The sequence below is a fragment of the Oncorhynchus mykiss genome, chromosome 23 (genome assembly GCF_057628025.1).
Source record: "Oncorhynchus mykiss isolate SJ-2025 chromosome 23, ASM5762802v1, whole genome shotgun sequence".
NCBI lineage: Eukaryota > Metazoa > Chordata > Actinopteri > Salmoniformes > Salmonidae > Oncorhynchus > Oncorhynchus mykiss.
In genome coordinates, this window is record NC_143044.1 from 2652946 (window position 1) to 2671727 (window position 18782).

The window sequence follows — 18782 nt, forward strand, 5'->3', positions numbered from 1 at the left end:
TGAATACTTTCCGAAGTCACTGTATATATGGAAAAATACACATTTTAAAATATTGAACAGTCGATTGGTCGAAAGAACAGACTACTCTTGGTCGACCACCATTTTATTTTTAGTCGGAGACAGTCCTAAGATGCATTTACACACCTGAAAATGTCCGTAGCCGAATGTCAGTCAATACAGTTTCATGTACACTCCCCTTGCTTGAACCAATCAAATGCTTGTAAATGCATGGGGGGATTGAACGAGTCCAATACACACATCTCATTAAAGAGAATCGGAACCCAACCACTTACTGCACTTAGGCCTACTGGACATCAATACCACAGCATTTACTCCAGTGTAAACACATGTCAGTGGATGGAAAAGTAGTGTCAAGTACTCCGCTTGTATCAGCATAATAGGACTAATGACATGTTTTAACAGAGCCTTATTGTTTTGCCTTGATTGTCTCTCTGTCCTCAAAATCATCGGAGTGGAATCATACCAATCGAACAACAAACAGAAATAACGAATGCAAATTATTTAACAAAGCTGTGTAATAAGTTGGCAAGAAGTGGTAGTATAGTGTACATCATAATAACATAACATAAGCATGATTATGTGAGGGTACACAATAGGGTCGGGATGATACCTGTATCACAATACTCATTAGTATGCTGGCAAGGAAACAAAACACAAAGATTTAACTCCTTTAGGAAAAGCCCTGATGTTGAAAACAGCCCTAATGTTGGAAACAAACATCATTATGTTTCCATCCAGAGTCACATTTATTTATTTTCCAAATTATAGGACACAATATTTTACATACAGCAGGTTTTTAAAAGGCCCAAAGAGTTATTGTGATGTGTATCGTCACAACCATAGTATACAACAGTAAACATTGTTGTGAGTGGGCTGCAAGGAAAGATTGTCTACATATACAGCAGGTTTTTAAAAGGCCCAAAGAGTTATTGTGATGTGTATCGTCACAACCATAGTATACAACAGTAAACATTGTTGTGAGTGGGCTGCAAGGAAAGATTGTCTACATATCAGACACACACACCCACCCACACACACACCCTGTTGATAGGGCTATTTCAGAAATCCTTAACATCAGTATTATTACAAAACACACTGGTTGGATGGACTGTCATTGTGATCTAGATTATTTTCAACTCTGAGGGAGGGTTTCCCGGACACAGATTAAGCCGAGTCCTGGACTGAATAGCAAACTCAATGGAGAATGCACATGCTTTTTAGTCCAGGACTAGGCTTAATCGGTGTCCAGGAAACTGCCCCCAAAAGTTTGATTTCATACTGCCACTGCCATTCATATAAGACAGACAACACTACCAAAAGACAGGAAAGGCAGAGCAGACTGCACACTGAATGCAGAAGAAATAAATGTCCTATGACAGAAAAAAGCTTTTGGATTTGGATGAAGATTTACACTTCAACAGGTCAGCGGCACAGGACATACTGCTCAACACAGACCAGGCCCTAATCCCCAACACTCGGAAGAGAAACAGACGGCAATATAGAAGCCGATGTGCGGGCACCCTGATGAAACTCGTCTGCTCGTAAATAAACTACCTCTACCCTCTGGTCTATTGGGTCTAGCTAAGGAACCTGGGACTAAACACCTCCTACTGCGACTGGATCCTGGACTTCCTGACGGGCCGCCCCCAGGTGGTAAGGGTAGGCAACAACACGTCTGCCATGCTGATCCTCAACACTAGGGCCCATCAGGGGTGTGTAATTAGTCCCCTCCTGTACTCCCCGTTCACCCACTGCGTGGCCAAACAACTCCAACACCATCATTAAGTTTGCTGACAACACACCGACAACGATGAGAGGTCAGAGAACTAGCAGTGTGGTGCCAGGAAAACAACCTCTCCCTCAAAGGAGCTGATCATGGACTACAGGACAATGCGGGCTGAACAGGCCCCCATTAACATCAACGGGGCTGTAGTGGAGTCGTGAAGGGGGCACGACAAAACCTTTTCCCCCTCAGGAGACTGAAACGATTTGGCATGGGTCCCTAGAGCCTCAATTTTTTTTTTTTTTTTTTACAGCTGCACCATCAAGAGCATCCTGACCAGTTGTATCACCACCTGGTATGGCAACTGCTCGGCATCTGACCGTAAGGTGCTACACAGGGTAGTGTGTACGGCCCAGTACATCACTAGGGCCAAGCTTCCTGTCATCCAGGACCTATATAATAATAATAATTGTCAGACTCCAGTCACCCAAGTCATAGACTATTTTCTTTGCTTCTGCACAGCAAGCGGTACGGGAGCTCCAAGTCTAGGACCAAAAGGCTCCTTAACAGCTTCTACCCCCAAGCCATAAGACTGCTTAACAATTAATAAAATGGCCACCAAACTATTTACATTGACACCCACCCTCCCCCTCCACTTGTTTTGTACATTGCTGCTACTCGCTGTTTATTATCTATGCATCGTCACTTCACCCCTACCTAAATGTACAAATTACCTTGACTAACCTGTACCTCCGCTCCGTACCCCCTGTTTATAGCTTTGTTACTGTTATTTTATTGTGTTACTTTTTATTATTTTTTACTTTCGTTTATTTGGTAAATATTTTCTTAACTCTTCTTGAACTGCACTGTTGGGCTTTTAAGTAAGCATTTCACTGTAAGGTCTACACTTCGGCGCATGTAACAAATAGTTTGATTTGATTTAATCCACAACATCACCCCTGCCAAGACCCAGCGCCCACATCACTCTCAGCCACATGGCCTAAAACAGCACTATTTTTTTCTCTCTGTCGCTTACACACTTTCAACATTTTGATAAAGCATTTGACCATTCCATTGTGTTAAAAATTTAGTATTGGTTAATTTCCAGTTTTTATGTATGCATTATTTCAAGATTGATGAGAAAAGTATCATCCAACCCATCAGTATTTCCCTGCACCCTGATATACCATGTCTTGAAATATGCAGACAGATGGATACAAATTTAATTTACGTTGTAATACTTCTAACAACCAACTTTCGAACTCCACCCATAACTTTTGGACTTTATAGTATTCCCAGAAGGCATGGATTATTGAGTGGTTATTAGTTTTACACTTCAGAAATGACTCTGCCGTTGTGCTGTAGAATGTGAATTTTGTCTCTGTAACGGTTTTCTTGAGGTGATGGAGAGGCGGACCAAAACGCAGCGTGGTGGTTATTCATGGTTCTTTAATATAGACACTATACATGAATAAACTAACAAAACAAGAAACGTGGAAAAACCAAAACAGCCCTATCTGGTGCAAACACAGAGACAGGAACAATCACCCACAAAACCCAACACCAAACAGGCTACCTAAATATGGTTCCCAATCAGAGACAATGACTAACACCTGCCTCTGATTGAGAACCATATCAGGCCAAACATAGAAATAGACAAACTAGACATGTAACATAGAATGCCCACTCAGATCGCACCCTGACCAAACAAAACATAGAAACATACAAAGCAAACTATGGTCAGGGTGTGACAGTCTCGTGTAATATATTTGATACATTCATTTATACTGGATTAAGCGTACATTTTCATGAACTGTAATTTTGTTGGTTATGTTCCAATATCCCATCAATTAGTTATTTTTAAGTCTTGCTTCCAATAGTTTATCATTTTTGTTCTACAATATTGTCTGTTGGATAGACTCTCTGCAAGGTTTTGTATATCTTACTTATCATATGAATATCCTTTTCTAACTCAAATAGGATTCCCTCAAATTTGCTCTGATGTCCAAAAGATTTCAAATAAAAATGTCTTGATATGAAACTTAAGTTGCATCTACTGTATTTAAAAATATCTACATTGGTTAGTCCAAAATGGCTTTTTAATTCTATCATGGAATAAATACAGTTTCTTCAGTTTCCCATGTGGACCAATTTATCTGTGATTTCTGAAAAGCTATCCAAGGATTGTTCCATAGGATTGTGTTTTTAGGTCATCCTAGTTGTTATCGACAATATACCATTACTACCACTATGTCACAGTATTTTTTACTAGGTGTCTTCGGGACTTGCCTCAAATTAATATTAATGATGTACATCAAATTGTTAAATCAGCCTCCGAAACTCCAGCTAGCAAGAATGAAAAGGGATTCAAGATGTATATAGGAAGCTACATAGACAACTATGAAGGTGAGTACCAAGTCAGTGACAGATATAACGTTATCTAGCTACAATCATTAGGTAATTTAACAATTAACTGTAGCTAGCTAGTTACATCGTAAAATGATGTAACGTTGACAGAATCTACCTGAGAATGTGCGTATTTTCGTTAGCTTGGTTAAGTTATGCTTGCTAGCTATATTTGCTAGCTAAAAATAATTGTTATTCATGTCTTCTACACAGTATCTAACAAAGATACGTTGACAGGAGAGATCACCGTGAGGGCTGCCTGTCACAGGTCCATGAGGAAGAGTGAAAAGCCGCACAGCATGAGAGCAGGGAAAGGTTATAGATAGCTACTAGGGACCTTGTTAAACATCTCCTGTGGGACACTGTCATCATGGTCAAAATGTGTTGGAGACAGTGTCAACGTTTAATCTTAGGCTCTATGCATTATACCGCCTCCAACGTTCTAATTTACTTCCGATCGGGTTGATGACTTCCGGAGCGAGATCTGCTATTGTTTTTATCATTAGCTTACTAGCCATTATCGATGCATTTCTGACTGAAATAGTTCGCAATGACTACGTTTAAATTACAGCCCCGCGAAGGAGGTGCTAATGAACATTGTTCAGTGCCTCTGTGTTCAGTTTCTTCCAAATGTAATGGTATTGTGAGCTATCATTATTTCCCGGTATTACCGAGAATAAATATAAAAACTTTAGGAGCCATGCCATTCTGAAGAGATTTATGGAAATATTATTCCATTTAATTAGATCTACTTTCATATTGTTAATTAATGAAATAAAGTTCTTTATATATTTGTTGTCAATTATTAAGCATCCTACGTATTTTATACTTATTTGTGGTCCACTGTAGATCATGAGTTATTATTTTCCCTGTTGATATTATTTACGTTTTTTCCACATTCATTTGATATCCTGAGATTTTAGAGTATTCTGAAAATATTCTTATCAAGGGGGGCATTGCGTTTTCAATATTGGTCAGGTATATCAGGAGATCACCTCAATTAGGTTTAGTTTATATTCATGTTTACCAATACCGGTTATGTTTAGGTCCTGTCTAATTATTTCTGCAAGTGGTTCAATTGCCAGTGCAAACAGGAGGGGTAGAGGAGACATCCCCGACGTGTGCCCCTTTCTAAAGCAATTGCATCAGATAAATTATTTGGTATATTTTTGCTTTAGGAACTGTATTTAATATTTTTTTAATAAAATGTATTATTTCAGCTGGAAAGTAACCTGTTTGGGATAGGGGGCAGCATTTTCACTTTTGGATGTATGGCGTGCTCAGAGTGAACTGCTTCCTACTCTGTCCCAGATGCTAATATATGCATATTATTATTTGTATTGGATAGAAAACACTCTGAAGTTTCTAAAACTATTTGAATGATGTCTGTGAGTATGACAGAACTAATATGGCAGGCGAAAACCTGAGAAACATCCAACCATGAAGTGGGAAATCTGAGGTTTTTAGTTTTTCAAAGCTTGGCCTACCGAATACACAGTGTCTATGGGGTCAAGTTGCACTTCCTAAGGCTTCCACTAGATGTCAACAGTCTTTAGAAACTGGTTTCAGGCTTTTGCAATAAAGGAGGGGGGAATGGGAACTGAATGAGTTAGTGGTCTGGCAGAGTGTCTCAGGCTCGTGAAGCACGCTCCCGACAGACTTAGGTCTCGTTCCAGTGCTTTTCTACAGACAATGGAATTCTCCCGTTGGAACATTATTGAAGTTTTATGTTAAAAACATCCTAAAGATTGATTCCATACATCGTTTGACATGTTTCTATGACCTGTAACGGAAATGTTCGAGTTTTTGTCTGGACATAGTGCTCACGCCTCATGATGATGGATTACTGGGCTGAACACACTGAACAAGTGGCTATTTGGACATAAATTATGGACTTTATGGAACAAATCAGTCATGTATTGGTGAACTGGGATTCCTGGGAGTTTCTATGGCTTCCCTAAGGTGTCAACAGTCTTTAGACATAGTTTCAGGCTTTTATTCTAAAAAATGAGCGTGAAAGATCACATTGCGTAAGTGGATAGCTGGGGGCTCTCTGCGCTAGAGTAAAGCGGCCATTGTTTCTCCCGGTGTTATTGAAAAACCTACACACCCGGTTGATATATTATCGAATATATATATTAAAAACAACATGAGGATTGATTATAAAAAAACGTTTGACATGTTTCTGTGGACATTATGGATATTATTTGGAATATACAGTGGGGCAAAAAAGTATTTAGTCAGCCACCAATTGTGCAAGTTCTCCCACTTAAAAAGATGAGAGGCCTGTAATTTTCATCATAGGTACACTTCAACTATGACAGACAAAATGAGAAAAAAAATCCAGAAAATCACATTGTAGGATTTTTAATGAATTTATTTGCAAATTATGGTGGAAAATAAGTATTACCTCAATTACCTCGTACCCCTGCACATTGACTGGGTACCGGTACTCCTTGTATACTGTAAAGCCTTGTTATTTTTTTGTGTTGATATTTCCTTTTTTTAGTTGCTAATTCTTACTTTTTAACTCTGCATTGTTGGGAAAGGGCATGTACAGTTGAAGTCGGAAGTTTAACATTTAGTTGGCTAAGGTGTATGTAAACTCAGGTTCTCACAATTCCTAACATTTAATCCTAGTATAAATTCCCTGTTTTAGGTCAGTTAGGATCACCACTTTATTTTAAGAATGTGAAATGTCAGAACAATTGTAGAGAGAATGATTTATTTCAGCTTTTATTTCTTTCATCACATTCCTAGTGGGTCAGACGTTTACATACACTCAATTATTATTTGGTAGAATTGCCTTTAAATTGTTTAACTTGTGTCAAACATCTCAGGTAGCCTTCCATGAGCGTCCCACAATAAGTTGGGTGAATTTTGGCACATTCCTTTTCTATAGGATTGAGGTCAGGGCTTTGTGATGACTACTCCAATATCTCAACTTTTTTTGTTGCTCTTAAGCCATTTTGCCACAACTTTGGAAGTATGCTTGGGGTCATTGTCCAACTGGAAGACCCATTTGCGACCAAGCTTTAGCTTCCTGACTGATGTCTTGAGATGTTGCTTCAATATATCCACATAATTTTTCATAATTCTATTTTGTGAAGTGCACCAGTCCCTCCTGCAGCAAATCACCCCCAAACATGATGCTGCCACCCCTGTGTTTCACGGTTGGGATGGTGTTCTTCGGCTTGCAAGCCTCCCCCTTTTTCCTCCAAACATAACGATGGTCATTATGGCCAAACAGTTCTACTTTTGTTTCATCAGACCAGAGGACATTTCTCCAAAAAGTACGATCTTTGTTCCCATGTGCAGTTGCAATTCGTAGTCTGGCTTTTTTATCATGGTTCTGGAGCAGTGGCTTCTTCCTCGCTGAGCGGCCTCTCAGGTTATGTCAATATAGGACTCGTTTTACTGTGGATATAGATACTTTTGTACCTGTTTCCTTCAGCATCTTCACAAGGTCCTTTGCTGTTGTTCTGGGATTGATTTGCACTTTTCGCACCAAAGTACATTCATCTCTAGGAGACAGAACGCGTCTCCTTCCTGAGCGGTATGACAGACGTGTGGTCCCATGGTGTTTAAACTTGTTCATCTGTACAAACAATAGTACACGTGGTACTTTCATGCGTTTGGAAATGGCTCCCAAGCATGAACCAGACTTTTTTTTCCTGAGGTCTTGGCTGATTTCTTTTGATTTTCCCATGAGGTCAAGCAAAGAGGAACTGAGTTTGAAGGTAGGCCTTGAAATACATCCACAGGTACACCTCCAATTGACAAAAATTACGTCAATTAGCCTATCAGAAGCTTCTAAAGCCATGACATCATTTTCTGGAATTTTCCAAGCTGTTTAAAGGCACTTAACAATTGTTGGAAAAATTACTTGTGTCATGCACAAAGTAGATGTCCTAACTGACTTGCCAAAACTATAGTTTGTAACAAGACATTTGTGGAGTGGTTGAAAAACGAGTTTTAATGACTCCAACCTAAGTGTATGTAATCTTCCGACTTCAACTGTACATACATACATACATACATACATACATACATACATACATACATACATACATACATACATACATACATACATACATACATACATACATACATACATACAGTGGGGAGAACAAGTATTTGATACACTGCCGATTTTGCAGGTTTTCCTACTTACAAAGCATGTAGAGGTCTGTAATTTTTATCATAGGTACACTTCAACTGTGAGAGACGGAATCTAAAACAAAAGTCCAGAAAATCACATTGTATGATTTTTAAGTAAATAATTTGCATCTGTGTTTGTGTTTGAAAAATGAGTTTAAATGACTCCAACCTAAGTGTTTGTAAACTTCCGACTTCAACTGTAAGTAAGCATCACACTGTAAAGTCATAGACAGTTCTCTCTGCTACCGCACGCGAACCGGTACTACAAGTCTGGAACCAGAAGAACCTAGAACAGCTTCTACCCTCAAGCCATAAGACTGCTAAATAGTTAGTCCGGGTATCTATTTGGTTATCTGCATTGAACCTTTTTGCACTAACTTATCACATACGCTGCTGCTTACTATCTGTCACTTGATTCCTAGATATAACTACCTCAAATATCGTGTACCCCTGCAAATGGATTCGGTACTTGTACCCATTGGAAATATACAAGTTATCATTACTCATTGTGTATCTATTATTACTTTTTTTATTATTATGCGTTTTACTTTTCTATTATTTCTCTTTTTTATTTCTCTCTGCATTGTTGGGAAGGGCCCATAAGTAAGTACGCTTCTCACTGTTAGTCCACATCTATTGTTTACAAAGCATGTGACGAATAACATTTGATTCGTGATCAGTGCAGGCTACTGCAGCAGCAGCAAACCAGAGTAACACCCCTGTTGGTTTTTATATGTGACTGATTGAGTGGGTGAGAGGTACTGGATGCACCATGGACTACAGAAGCTTTACTGATAGGGCCCTCCTCTCACTCACACACACTTGCAACCCCACCAACATAAACCCACAGTCCCATGTCGCAGACAGGAAAATAAGGAAGGCATTTTGGGGCTATCACAAAATAGAGGTAGAGGTTCAATAAATGACATCTACTCTCAAATATTTCCATTGAGAATATAATGTACATACTAAAACGCATAGTATATGAGTCGTGTCCACTACTAGACATTAATAATTTGTAAACATGCTCCTTATCAGAGACTAGACAAATGAGTATTCCTGACTGCCAAACAGACAGAAGGGAGCAGCATAAGCATGGCACAAATGCAAAGCAGAGCAGTGTCCATACTCTCCAAACCTCAAGTCTAATCCACACAGAGAAAGAGAGCTCTACTAGGCCAAGGTCCTTTCCCTCTTTAGTTAAACAGCACAGGGGGGGGGGGCGTGAGATGTGTGTTGTGCTGCTTCTCTACTTGAGAGCTTATCTCGTCTGCAGCCGGCTTGGTAGCAATTGAGCCTGAGGTCGAGAGTGCAAAAATTGGTTAATTTATACATAATTTAGTCTTACCAATATGTGCCATCATATCATGTAATCACAGTTGTGTGTCTATCATATGGCCAATATTTATGTGCATGCATGTCTGTATGTGTGGGATAGGATAGCAGTAGATCTAGACAAAAGAACTCTGTGCCTCTGGTGTTTGGGTTCAATCACATCAAATCAACAGAGATATATCGACCCGAGAGGAATAGCCCAAAATGCACTGAATAACTACTATAGTGCTTCTGCCAGGGGCTAAAAGGAGAGAGTGACAGGGTGAGGACCAGTTGTTAGCCGGCAAGACCACAGGGTGGGAGTGAGGGTGTGAGGAGTGTCTGAGGTATTCAGGAGGGAGGGCCATGAGGGCCAGGGTTGGGACAGGGGACAGAGAGAGGACAAGGGTGAGTGTATGAACAGCTGAGGGGGCAGTAGACAGCTGGTGGGAGGGAGGGGGGGGGGGGTAACCCAAGCACCTCGGGAGGGGAGTTAACCCTTTCCACACCAGCTGGGTCGACAGGGCAGGAGGCCAGCCGGCGTGAAGAGCCACAGGCACAGCCTGAATAGATGTCATGTCGCAGCCCTTTGGTCTGACATGAGTGGTATGAGAAGACTGCGTTCTTGTGACACTCAAAAGCATCCTTCTTCAGTAGTAGCAGTAAGTAAGCCTTGTCTGAACCATAGGGCAGGAGTGAATCTCCTGTTTCTGAAGTGTGAGGTAGCTTGATGAAGTACATCCCCTGGACAGGACGCTAGTCTGTCTCAGGGCCTTACCCCCAATGCCAAACAGAGAGACATTGGTTCCCAATTTTAAAGTCCACCAACCTTGCAATCTCCGGGCAGACATTGCTTCAGTACAGACCTGGGATTCAAATACCACTAAGTATTTCAATTACTTTCACATAAGTTTCGATGTAAGTATTTTGAAAAAAAATATTTGAAAGTACAAGTAGACGAATATTGGAAACTATTTGGAAATACATTAGGAAAGTATTGGCATGCATTTGAAAATAGTGAAATGCACAGATACAAATATTTAAAAACGTCATGCATTTGAACCCAGGTCTGCTTGGCAGTGTCGTGTTCAATACCACCTAAAGCAAGACCGATTCAAGACCAAACCCGGAGAGGGGTGAGACAGAGTCGAGACCAGGAGGGGAACAAGGGGTCCGAGACCCCTCGCCACCATAATAAGAGTTAAAAATGTCCAGTATTTCTGTGTTCATATTTCAGAAAAACATATGGATTCTTTAGACATTCAGAATGTTGGAAAAATGCATGCTGAGGGAAAATAGAGCCACTCAACAAATTATTACTACCCCTCTTCAGTTTTTGTTTGAAAGGAAAGGGTTAACACTGAAGAGAAAAAAGATCCAATCGGGATTTTTCTTTAGTGGTCTCTGGGAAGATAAATCTAACTAGCATAAGTCAACAATTGGCTTGGCCATCAGAAGCTAGATAGAAGGTGTGTGCCATTCAACTGTATTAGGGCAACAGTTGGAGTGACAGTGGACTCAACCAATGACATTTTGACTTGTAATTGGTGGGACACTTTTTACAAAAAAAACATTGGTCTGTGAGCTGTCCCATGCCAAAACCAGTTGAGAGCTGTGCGCTCTTGATGCCTGCAGATGATGTTCAGCTGAAACTAGGCTATGTGTTGTTTTGCAACTGTGTAGGCTACTTTGTGCATGATTTCTCTATTGTGCTACATAATTGATAAAACGTATACCTCCACCACACTACTTTGATAAGCATCAGTAGGGATTAAGAAGTGCATATACGCAACGCCCATTGATTTTTTGGGGGGTATACGGCACCTGCGTATAGCCTCCACTACGCCACTGGCCCTTTGTGTTTTACAAAAAGTGCACTCTTCTACAGGAGTGTATTGGTATTACCGTTGCTGTACTTTCAGCATCACAAACCTGTCACACACTGAAGGCCTAGGACCAATAGGATCGCTATTGCACAAACATGTCTATAATAGATATAAAGACTGCACGTATTAATGTTTCAAGAAAGGAGTGTATATATTTGACCCAGAGACAAGACCGAGACACTCAAAATGTTGTCTCAAGCCCGGACTCGAGTACTACAACATTGCTGTTTGGTCCTAGGGGTATTTTAAACTTATTTGGAAACAAGGAGGCTATTTGAAAATACTTTGAAATACTTAAAATAGAAGTAGTTGATTTGAAAATACTCAATTTACTATAGGGCAGCTGACCATGCTGTAAGACACATCATTATCAACATTACGTGATCACATTTTCCATAGGCCTTTGTCTGAGCAGGAAACTCCTACAGAAATGGGGGCATTGGACTGAATCGAAGTAAGTCAAATATTGCCACCAGTTGCACTAATACTCTTTCAGTTTAGCCACGCTATCTCTATGGCCAACTTATCATTGTTCCTCAAACATGTTTGTTTGACCATCTCACTCTGCCTCTACTCTCTCCTCTGAAGAGAGGCTTTTTGGCTTTTGGTTCAGACCGACCTGGAAAAAATATGTTAAACCAAGTTTCTTTTCAACATACTGATGTTGAACATCAGTTATAGTTTTGGTTGAAAACACTAAAAAAGTGGTGAAATATACTAATTTGAACCAGATTTCAACCACAGCCTTGCATTAGTCTCTCCCCAAAGCAACGAACTCTGAGGCTGCAAGCCAGGCTAGCAGTGTATTAAATGTAGCCTACCACAGTGCACTCGAGTTACTCCTTCAGTCCGGTGGTACAGAAGAAAACATCTGTCCATGACATAAAGATTCCACTTATGGGAGCCAACTCTACGAGAGCAGCATTACATTTTCTTGAAACTCTCCTCCAGTAGTATTCTCTACCTGAAACCTGTCTCTTTCTGTCATTCAAGCAAACACTACTCATGTCACACAGCTGCATTTATTTATGAAGGGTGCACTATATTCTTTTGTCATTTTTACATAGGACCTTGGTGAGAGAAGCTTAGTCACTAATGGAACCTCAGCCCCCACACCCCCTACTCATTTTTTTTCATCTCCAGCACTGCAACCATCTCTAAGGAAACCAAGACTGACGCAGAGAAAAACACTGACGCAGAGAAACACACCACTTAATATAATGGAGCAGCAACAGGACTTAACAAAGTACGTCCAAATAGATTGTTCGGGGTAAAAAATTAAATAAAAACGTCTGTGCTAGCAACTAGTTGGGACAGGAGTTATGGATGGGCTAATGTATCGATCTGCCCCCTCCAGTGAGAATGCATGTACTTAAATACCCTCTTACATCTGAGGAACAATATTATACTACTTAAGCCAGGAGAGATATTACCAATCATTTTTACACACACAGACATGGTCAAATTTCTACGTAACACACGCACGCACAGCGCACACACATACACACAATGGCCTGTCCTTGTGCTCGTTCTTCTATTTAACTGAGGTGACAATCTATAAGTAATGTTGTGATGATAGATAAAGTGAGGGGAAATGAGAATTCCCCCCCCCCCCCCCCCCCCATTGGAGGCTTGTGAGATGATTCAGTATTCATGGGAGGTTAAACAAATCTCAAATGAAGGTGACAACTGGCAGCCCACCACTACATCAGATCCTTTTCTGCTTTGAGTGTCCATCGTAGCTAGCTACAACTTCACTGGTAGCTGTCTGTCCCCCTAATAATCTCCCATTTGCTGGCTCAGAAACTCACGCACTGGCACCCTGCCAGCAACATGGAATTCACGGCTCCTTTTGGGGGACTTCTAAAAAAGGCAAGGCAGCCCAAGTGGAGGAGGTGCAGCCAATGGCAGCTGGCCTGTCCACTTGCTCGCTGTAAAATAAAAGGGGGGGTAACATAATGTCACACACAGCCCTCCCTCTCTTGCACAGCGACACATTGCGCTCACCTTCCCCCCATCCACCCACTTCCACTAAATGTGTCACAGACTCCCTATTTAGGAGTAACCTTGTGATAAGGCTACATATCTCAGTAAATTAACTTTCCATTATCTCAATGACACTCAATTGTCACAGAATGCCCCCTGCCCTGCTGCAGCCCTCCACAGCCAAAGCTCACCTTGTGTCCAGAGAGACACAGTGGTACAGTGGTGGGAGAGCAGAAGTAGAAAAACTTAATTTACCTACAGCAGTTTTCCATCAACTGGAATAATATAACAGACCTGATTCATTACTATGGGGAATGAGGACTAAATAGAGAAAATTAAGCTTTAAATGATTTGAATAATGAGAACATTATAATTCAATATTATTAATCCCTGAGTGGCAATTATTGTACAACTGAACTAATTGATCACCAATATCTAGAAAAACAAACATTTTAAATCTTAGTTTGCATTCTCTGGCCTAGTGGTGTCTTTGTGTGGGAGCTCTGGTGAGAAGAATGCAACAATGTTACAACAGTGGTGGTGAGGAAACACGATCTGCGCTAACAACCGCTGCACTAACAACCACCCCAATTACAACTACGACAATACTAGCAGCCAGGCAGAGAGAGCGGGAGGGAGGGAGTGCAAGAGAGGGGGCATGGTGTCACTAGGATGCTACCCTTACACACAGATCTAGGATCAGTTTACCCTCCCCAAATTATAACCATAGCTGTTATGGAGAAAAAAAACACATGCCTTAGATCAGTGTCTTGAGTAACCCCACTAACAGGGAACAGGGAAATACACAGAAAACTAAAGGAGATAGAAGTGACAGATGTAGAGAAAACCTATTGAAAGTAATCATATGATGTACAGTAGTACACACATTAAGCTACGACAGGTTTCCAAATGTCACATGATGTTCGCAGCATGGCTCGACTGCATCTTGTCACGTGGGTGCTGCTGACCTAACTCTTCTGTTTCACCTTGCACCCGTCCCTCCCTTCATCTCCCCCTCTCCCTCCACCAACCAGACCAAAAGGTGAAATGTTTAGACTAGTTTCTACAGTATGTATGACATAGTGTTCTCAAGACCAATGGTATCTAGAGACTTCAGGGAAGCACAAAGCAGCAGCCTTGAAAACTAAAGCAAAGGGATCCAGAGTTCATCATGGCTACAGTAACCATCTGCCAGCATCTAACAATACAAGTGTTGATCCCCCACATGTATTAAACTTGGATTGCCTTTACAATGAAACCATACTCAAGAGTCTCTCTCTCTCACACACACATTGATCTTCCACACGATAACTGAACTGAGGCCCCATCACCAACCATCCACAGTCTCAATGACAAATGACATCCAAGTGGACATATCACTGATAACAGCCAAATGTTTCCATTCCATTGGTCTTCTTAAATAATATATCCCTATCTACACCCCCCATCCCCCCACTCAAATGTACATACAACCCACCACCACATCACTGTTGCAGGACTCCAAAGACAGCTGCAGCTTATAAGGAATGTGAGGAGCCTCAGCCAAGAGAACAGGCAGGGAAACCATACCATATATGGCCTTGGAGGCAGAATCCATTTTTTTTTTTTTTTTACCAATGAGTGAAGCGGGCATTAGTGACTTAACAACCCAAAGGTTGATCACCATCCTCAAGGTAGACAGCAAGTAACTGGCTTGTGAAAACATGAAATGAGCACATAGTGTATGGTTCTCTTCAAAGGAGGTCCTCTTCAAAGGAGTGTACTTAAATCAAGTCAACAGCGGAGGAAATCCCGGTGGCTAGCACGTGACTATGTAAGCAACAGCACCACAGTGTTCCATTGGGTAATGAAGCACATCTGACTATAAAGAACGTCCAAATGGCTTTAAAACATTGTAATCTCTTTCCACTGCACATCACAAAGCCTACTACCTTTTTAGAACAGTATCAGGTATATCACTGCACAATTAGAATAGCAATATTGAGTTTCTCATGAAAAACCCTTCTTCCACTAATACAGTGAGTAACTACAGTGAAGTGCTCATGCTGAATCAGCATGCAAAAAAACAAAAACTATTATTCTAAAAGGTAAAAAAAGATGTATTGTATTATAGACATTATAGGACGACATGAATAATCATACTGTAAAAAAAAAAACATCCATACATCCATACATACATATACAACCGGCTGTACGCTTCTCATAATACAACCCCGACCTGCCTTGACCTACAGGTTTATAGTCAGGGGTTTGAGAGCTTTTCTGTGCCAAGTTCAGCGAGGTAGATGAAGATGACTTCTAATCCATTCTGTCGAGTGGTTTCGTGTTCCACTACTTTGGTCTGTCTTTACACCCCTGCTTCCTGCCACAAGAGACGTAACCAGGCTGTTTGAGCCAATAAAAAAATATTTAGTAGATAATCAAACAAAACCGCGAGCAACAAGCCAAAAGAGGTTGCCTTGAGTTTACACAAAGGTTTAAAACAGGTGACAAACCACAGCTCATTCTATACATACCAGTAAGCTCATTCTATACATACCAGTAAGAGTTTCCATAACTGAATGTGAATCTGATGAACTAGTCTAGTTCTCCTCTGCTGTGCTTGGCTATAAAATTCTGGGGGGATTTGACTGAGAATCTATTATAGTAACTCTCTGGTGCAATATCTTTTTTAAGTAAGTGGCTATGTTGACTGCAATTACTGTATTCCTTTAGCATTGAAATACAGACAACAGTTAACAAACAAAAAAATAGCAATGCCATTCTTTGTAAACACTTGGGAACCGGACAGCATGTACAGTACAGGTAAAGTGATAAGCAGAACATGCAGATGTGTTCTGTTTCTGTTCCAAAGCCAGTTTGTTCTGGGTCATTTTCATTAGGGCACTCTGTAGCAAAAAGTTTTGCAACGGAAAATGAAAATGAGGGTTCATGTACCTTGTTTCAGTCCATTTTTTTGTATGTTCGGTGCCTAATGAATACGACCCTGGTCCTTATGGTGAAGAGCAGCAGCAGAACTCACCTTGGTCTCCCCAAGGCTCTCCGACTCAGACACCTGGTAGGTAAGGTCCGTCTCCTCGAAGCCTGTGGCGCTCATACGCTGGTCAGTGGAGGGGTCGTTGCGGGGCGGGGAGTCCGGAGAGTTGAGGCACGTCTGGATGAGGGCCTTGCCTGTCTCGCTGGTGATCATGGGCTGGAGCTTCCGCGTGGCGAACGTGTAGACGTGGCCTGTCTCGCTGGCCACCAGTAGCAGGACCTGGGTTCCTGTCAACGTGGAGAGCTCATAAGCCTGTCATGGCAGGGAGGGAGAGAATCAGCATCAACATCCAATATCAGTTTCAACATCCATATCAGCTTCAGTTTTAGCATGAGCATCAACATCAGTCTGCATCATGTGCCAAAATAAACAAAGTAAGCTGACATCCCACCACATTCTTAATAACTGAAACAAATTATTTAAAACTTTCCTTACCAACACAGACAAGACTTAATTGTAATAGGAAAAAACATAGTTATTGGTGGTGTTACCCACAGATAACTGGTTGAAATTGCAGCCAACTAGCCAAGAAACACACTGCAAGTCTAAAAATACCTCTCTGGTGAATTCTGGACATATAGCACAAATGTAGCTAAAATATCATGAGATAAAAGGTCCAAGAATACAGTGTGTTATTGTGAGAATAATTGCATTCCTTATGATGGGTGTCTTGGTTGTAAGGGAGAGAAAGGAAAGGGGGAGTGGTAATAACCATGTACAGTGCCTTCGGAAAGTATTCACACCACTTGACATTTTCCACTTTGCTACGTTACAGCCTTATTCTAAAACAGATTTTTTTTTAAATACATTTCAGCAATCTATACACAATAACCCATAATGACAAAGCGAAAAACAGAAATACCTTATTTACTTAAGTATTCAGACCCTTTGCTATGAGACTCTAAATTGAGCTCAGGTGCATCCTGTTTCCATTGATCATCCTTGAGATGTTTATATGGCTTGATTGTGGTAAATTCAATTGATTGGACATGATTTGGAAAAAAAACTAGCCAGGAGGTCAAAGAAATTGTCCATAGAGCTCAGAGACAGGATTGTGTCGAGGCACAGATCTGGGGAAGGGTACCAAAAAATATCTGCAGCATTGAAGAAGGTCCCCAAGAACACAGTGGCCTCCATAATTCTTAAATGGAAATAGTTTGGAACGAGCAAGACTCTTCCTAGAGCTGGCCTCACGGCCAAACTGAGCAATTAGGATGAGAAGGGCCTTGGTCTGGGAGATGACCAATAACCCGATGGTCACTCTGACAGAGCTCCAAAGTTCCTCTGTGGAGATGGGAGAACCTTCCAGAAGGACAACCATCTCTGCAGCAGTCTACCAATCCAGCCTTTATGGTAGAATGGCCAGACGAAAGCCAATCCTCAGTAAAAGGCGCATGACAACCCACTTGAAGTTTGCCAAAGGGCACCTAAAGGACTCAGACCATGAGAAACAAGATTCTCTGGTCTGATGAAACCAAGATTGAACTCTTTGGCCTGAATACCAAGTGTCACCTCTGGAGGAAACCTGGCACCATCCCTACGGTGAAGCATGGTGGTGGCAGCATCAAGCTGTGGGGATGTTTTTCAGCGGCAGGGACTGGGAGACTAATCAGGATTGAGGCAAAGATGAATGGAGCAAAGTACAGAGAGATTGTTGATGAGGTCCTGAACACTCAGAGCAGGTTATCAGACTAGGTTAGACAATGCAGGAGTGGATTCGGGACACGTCTCTGAATGTCCTTGAGTGGCCCAGCCAGAGCCTGGACTTGAACATCTCTGGAGAGACCTGAAAATAGACCTGATAATGCTCCCCATCCAACCTGACAGAGCTTGAAAGAAAAGAATGGGAGAAACTCCCCAAATACAGGTGTGCCAAGCTTGTTGCGTCCCAAGAAGACTATGCTGCAATCGCTGCCAAAAGCTGCTTCAAAGAAGTACTGAGTAAAGGGTCTGAATACTTATGTAAACCTGATATTTCAGTTTTTTATTTTTAATAATTTAGCAAACCTGTTTTTGCTTTGTAATTATGGGGTATTGTGTATAGATTGATGAGGAAAATGTTTAGGCTGTAACGTAACAAAATGTGGAAAAAGCCAAGGGGTCTGAATATTTTTTCAAAGGCACTGTAGATCTTAAATAGAGCACATGAGCAATGACTCCACTCACAAGCTGTGAAACATTAGAACATGAGCTGTCCCGCCTTGTCATACATTACACCAGACATCACACACACACACACACACACACA

At 41.1% G+C, this 18782-nt stretch overlaps 1 protein-coding gene across 4 annotated transcripts in view; it reads right to left on the reverse strand.

Annotated features, from left to right (window-relative positions):
• The window catches only part of LOC110502230 (serum response factor), a 61301-nt gene that overhangs the window by 13312 nt on the left and 29207 nt on the right, over nt 1-18782 (reverse strand). For 2 of the 4 annotated variants that reach the window (XM_021580102.3, XM_021580104.3), the window contains exon 2: nt 16520-16786. In XM_021580102.3, coding sequence (XP_021435777.1) covers nt 16520-16786 — 267 coding nt within the window. The remainder of the gene's footprint in view (nt 1-16519; nt 16787-18782) is intronic. The other 2 variants (XM_090216587.1, XM_090216588.1) reach the window with 1 other exon arrangement.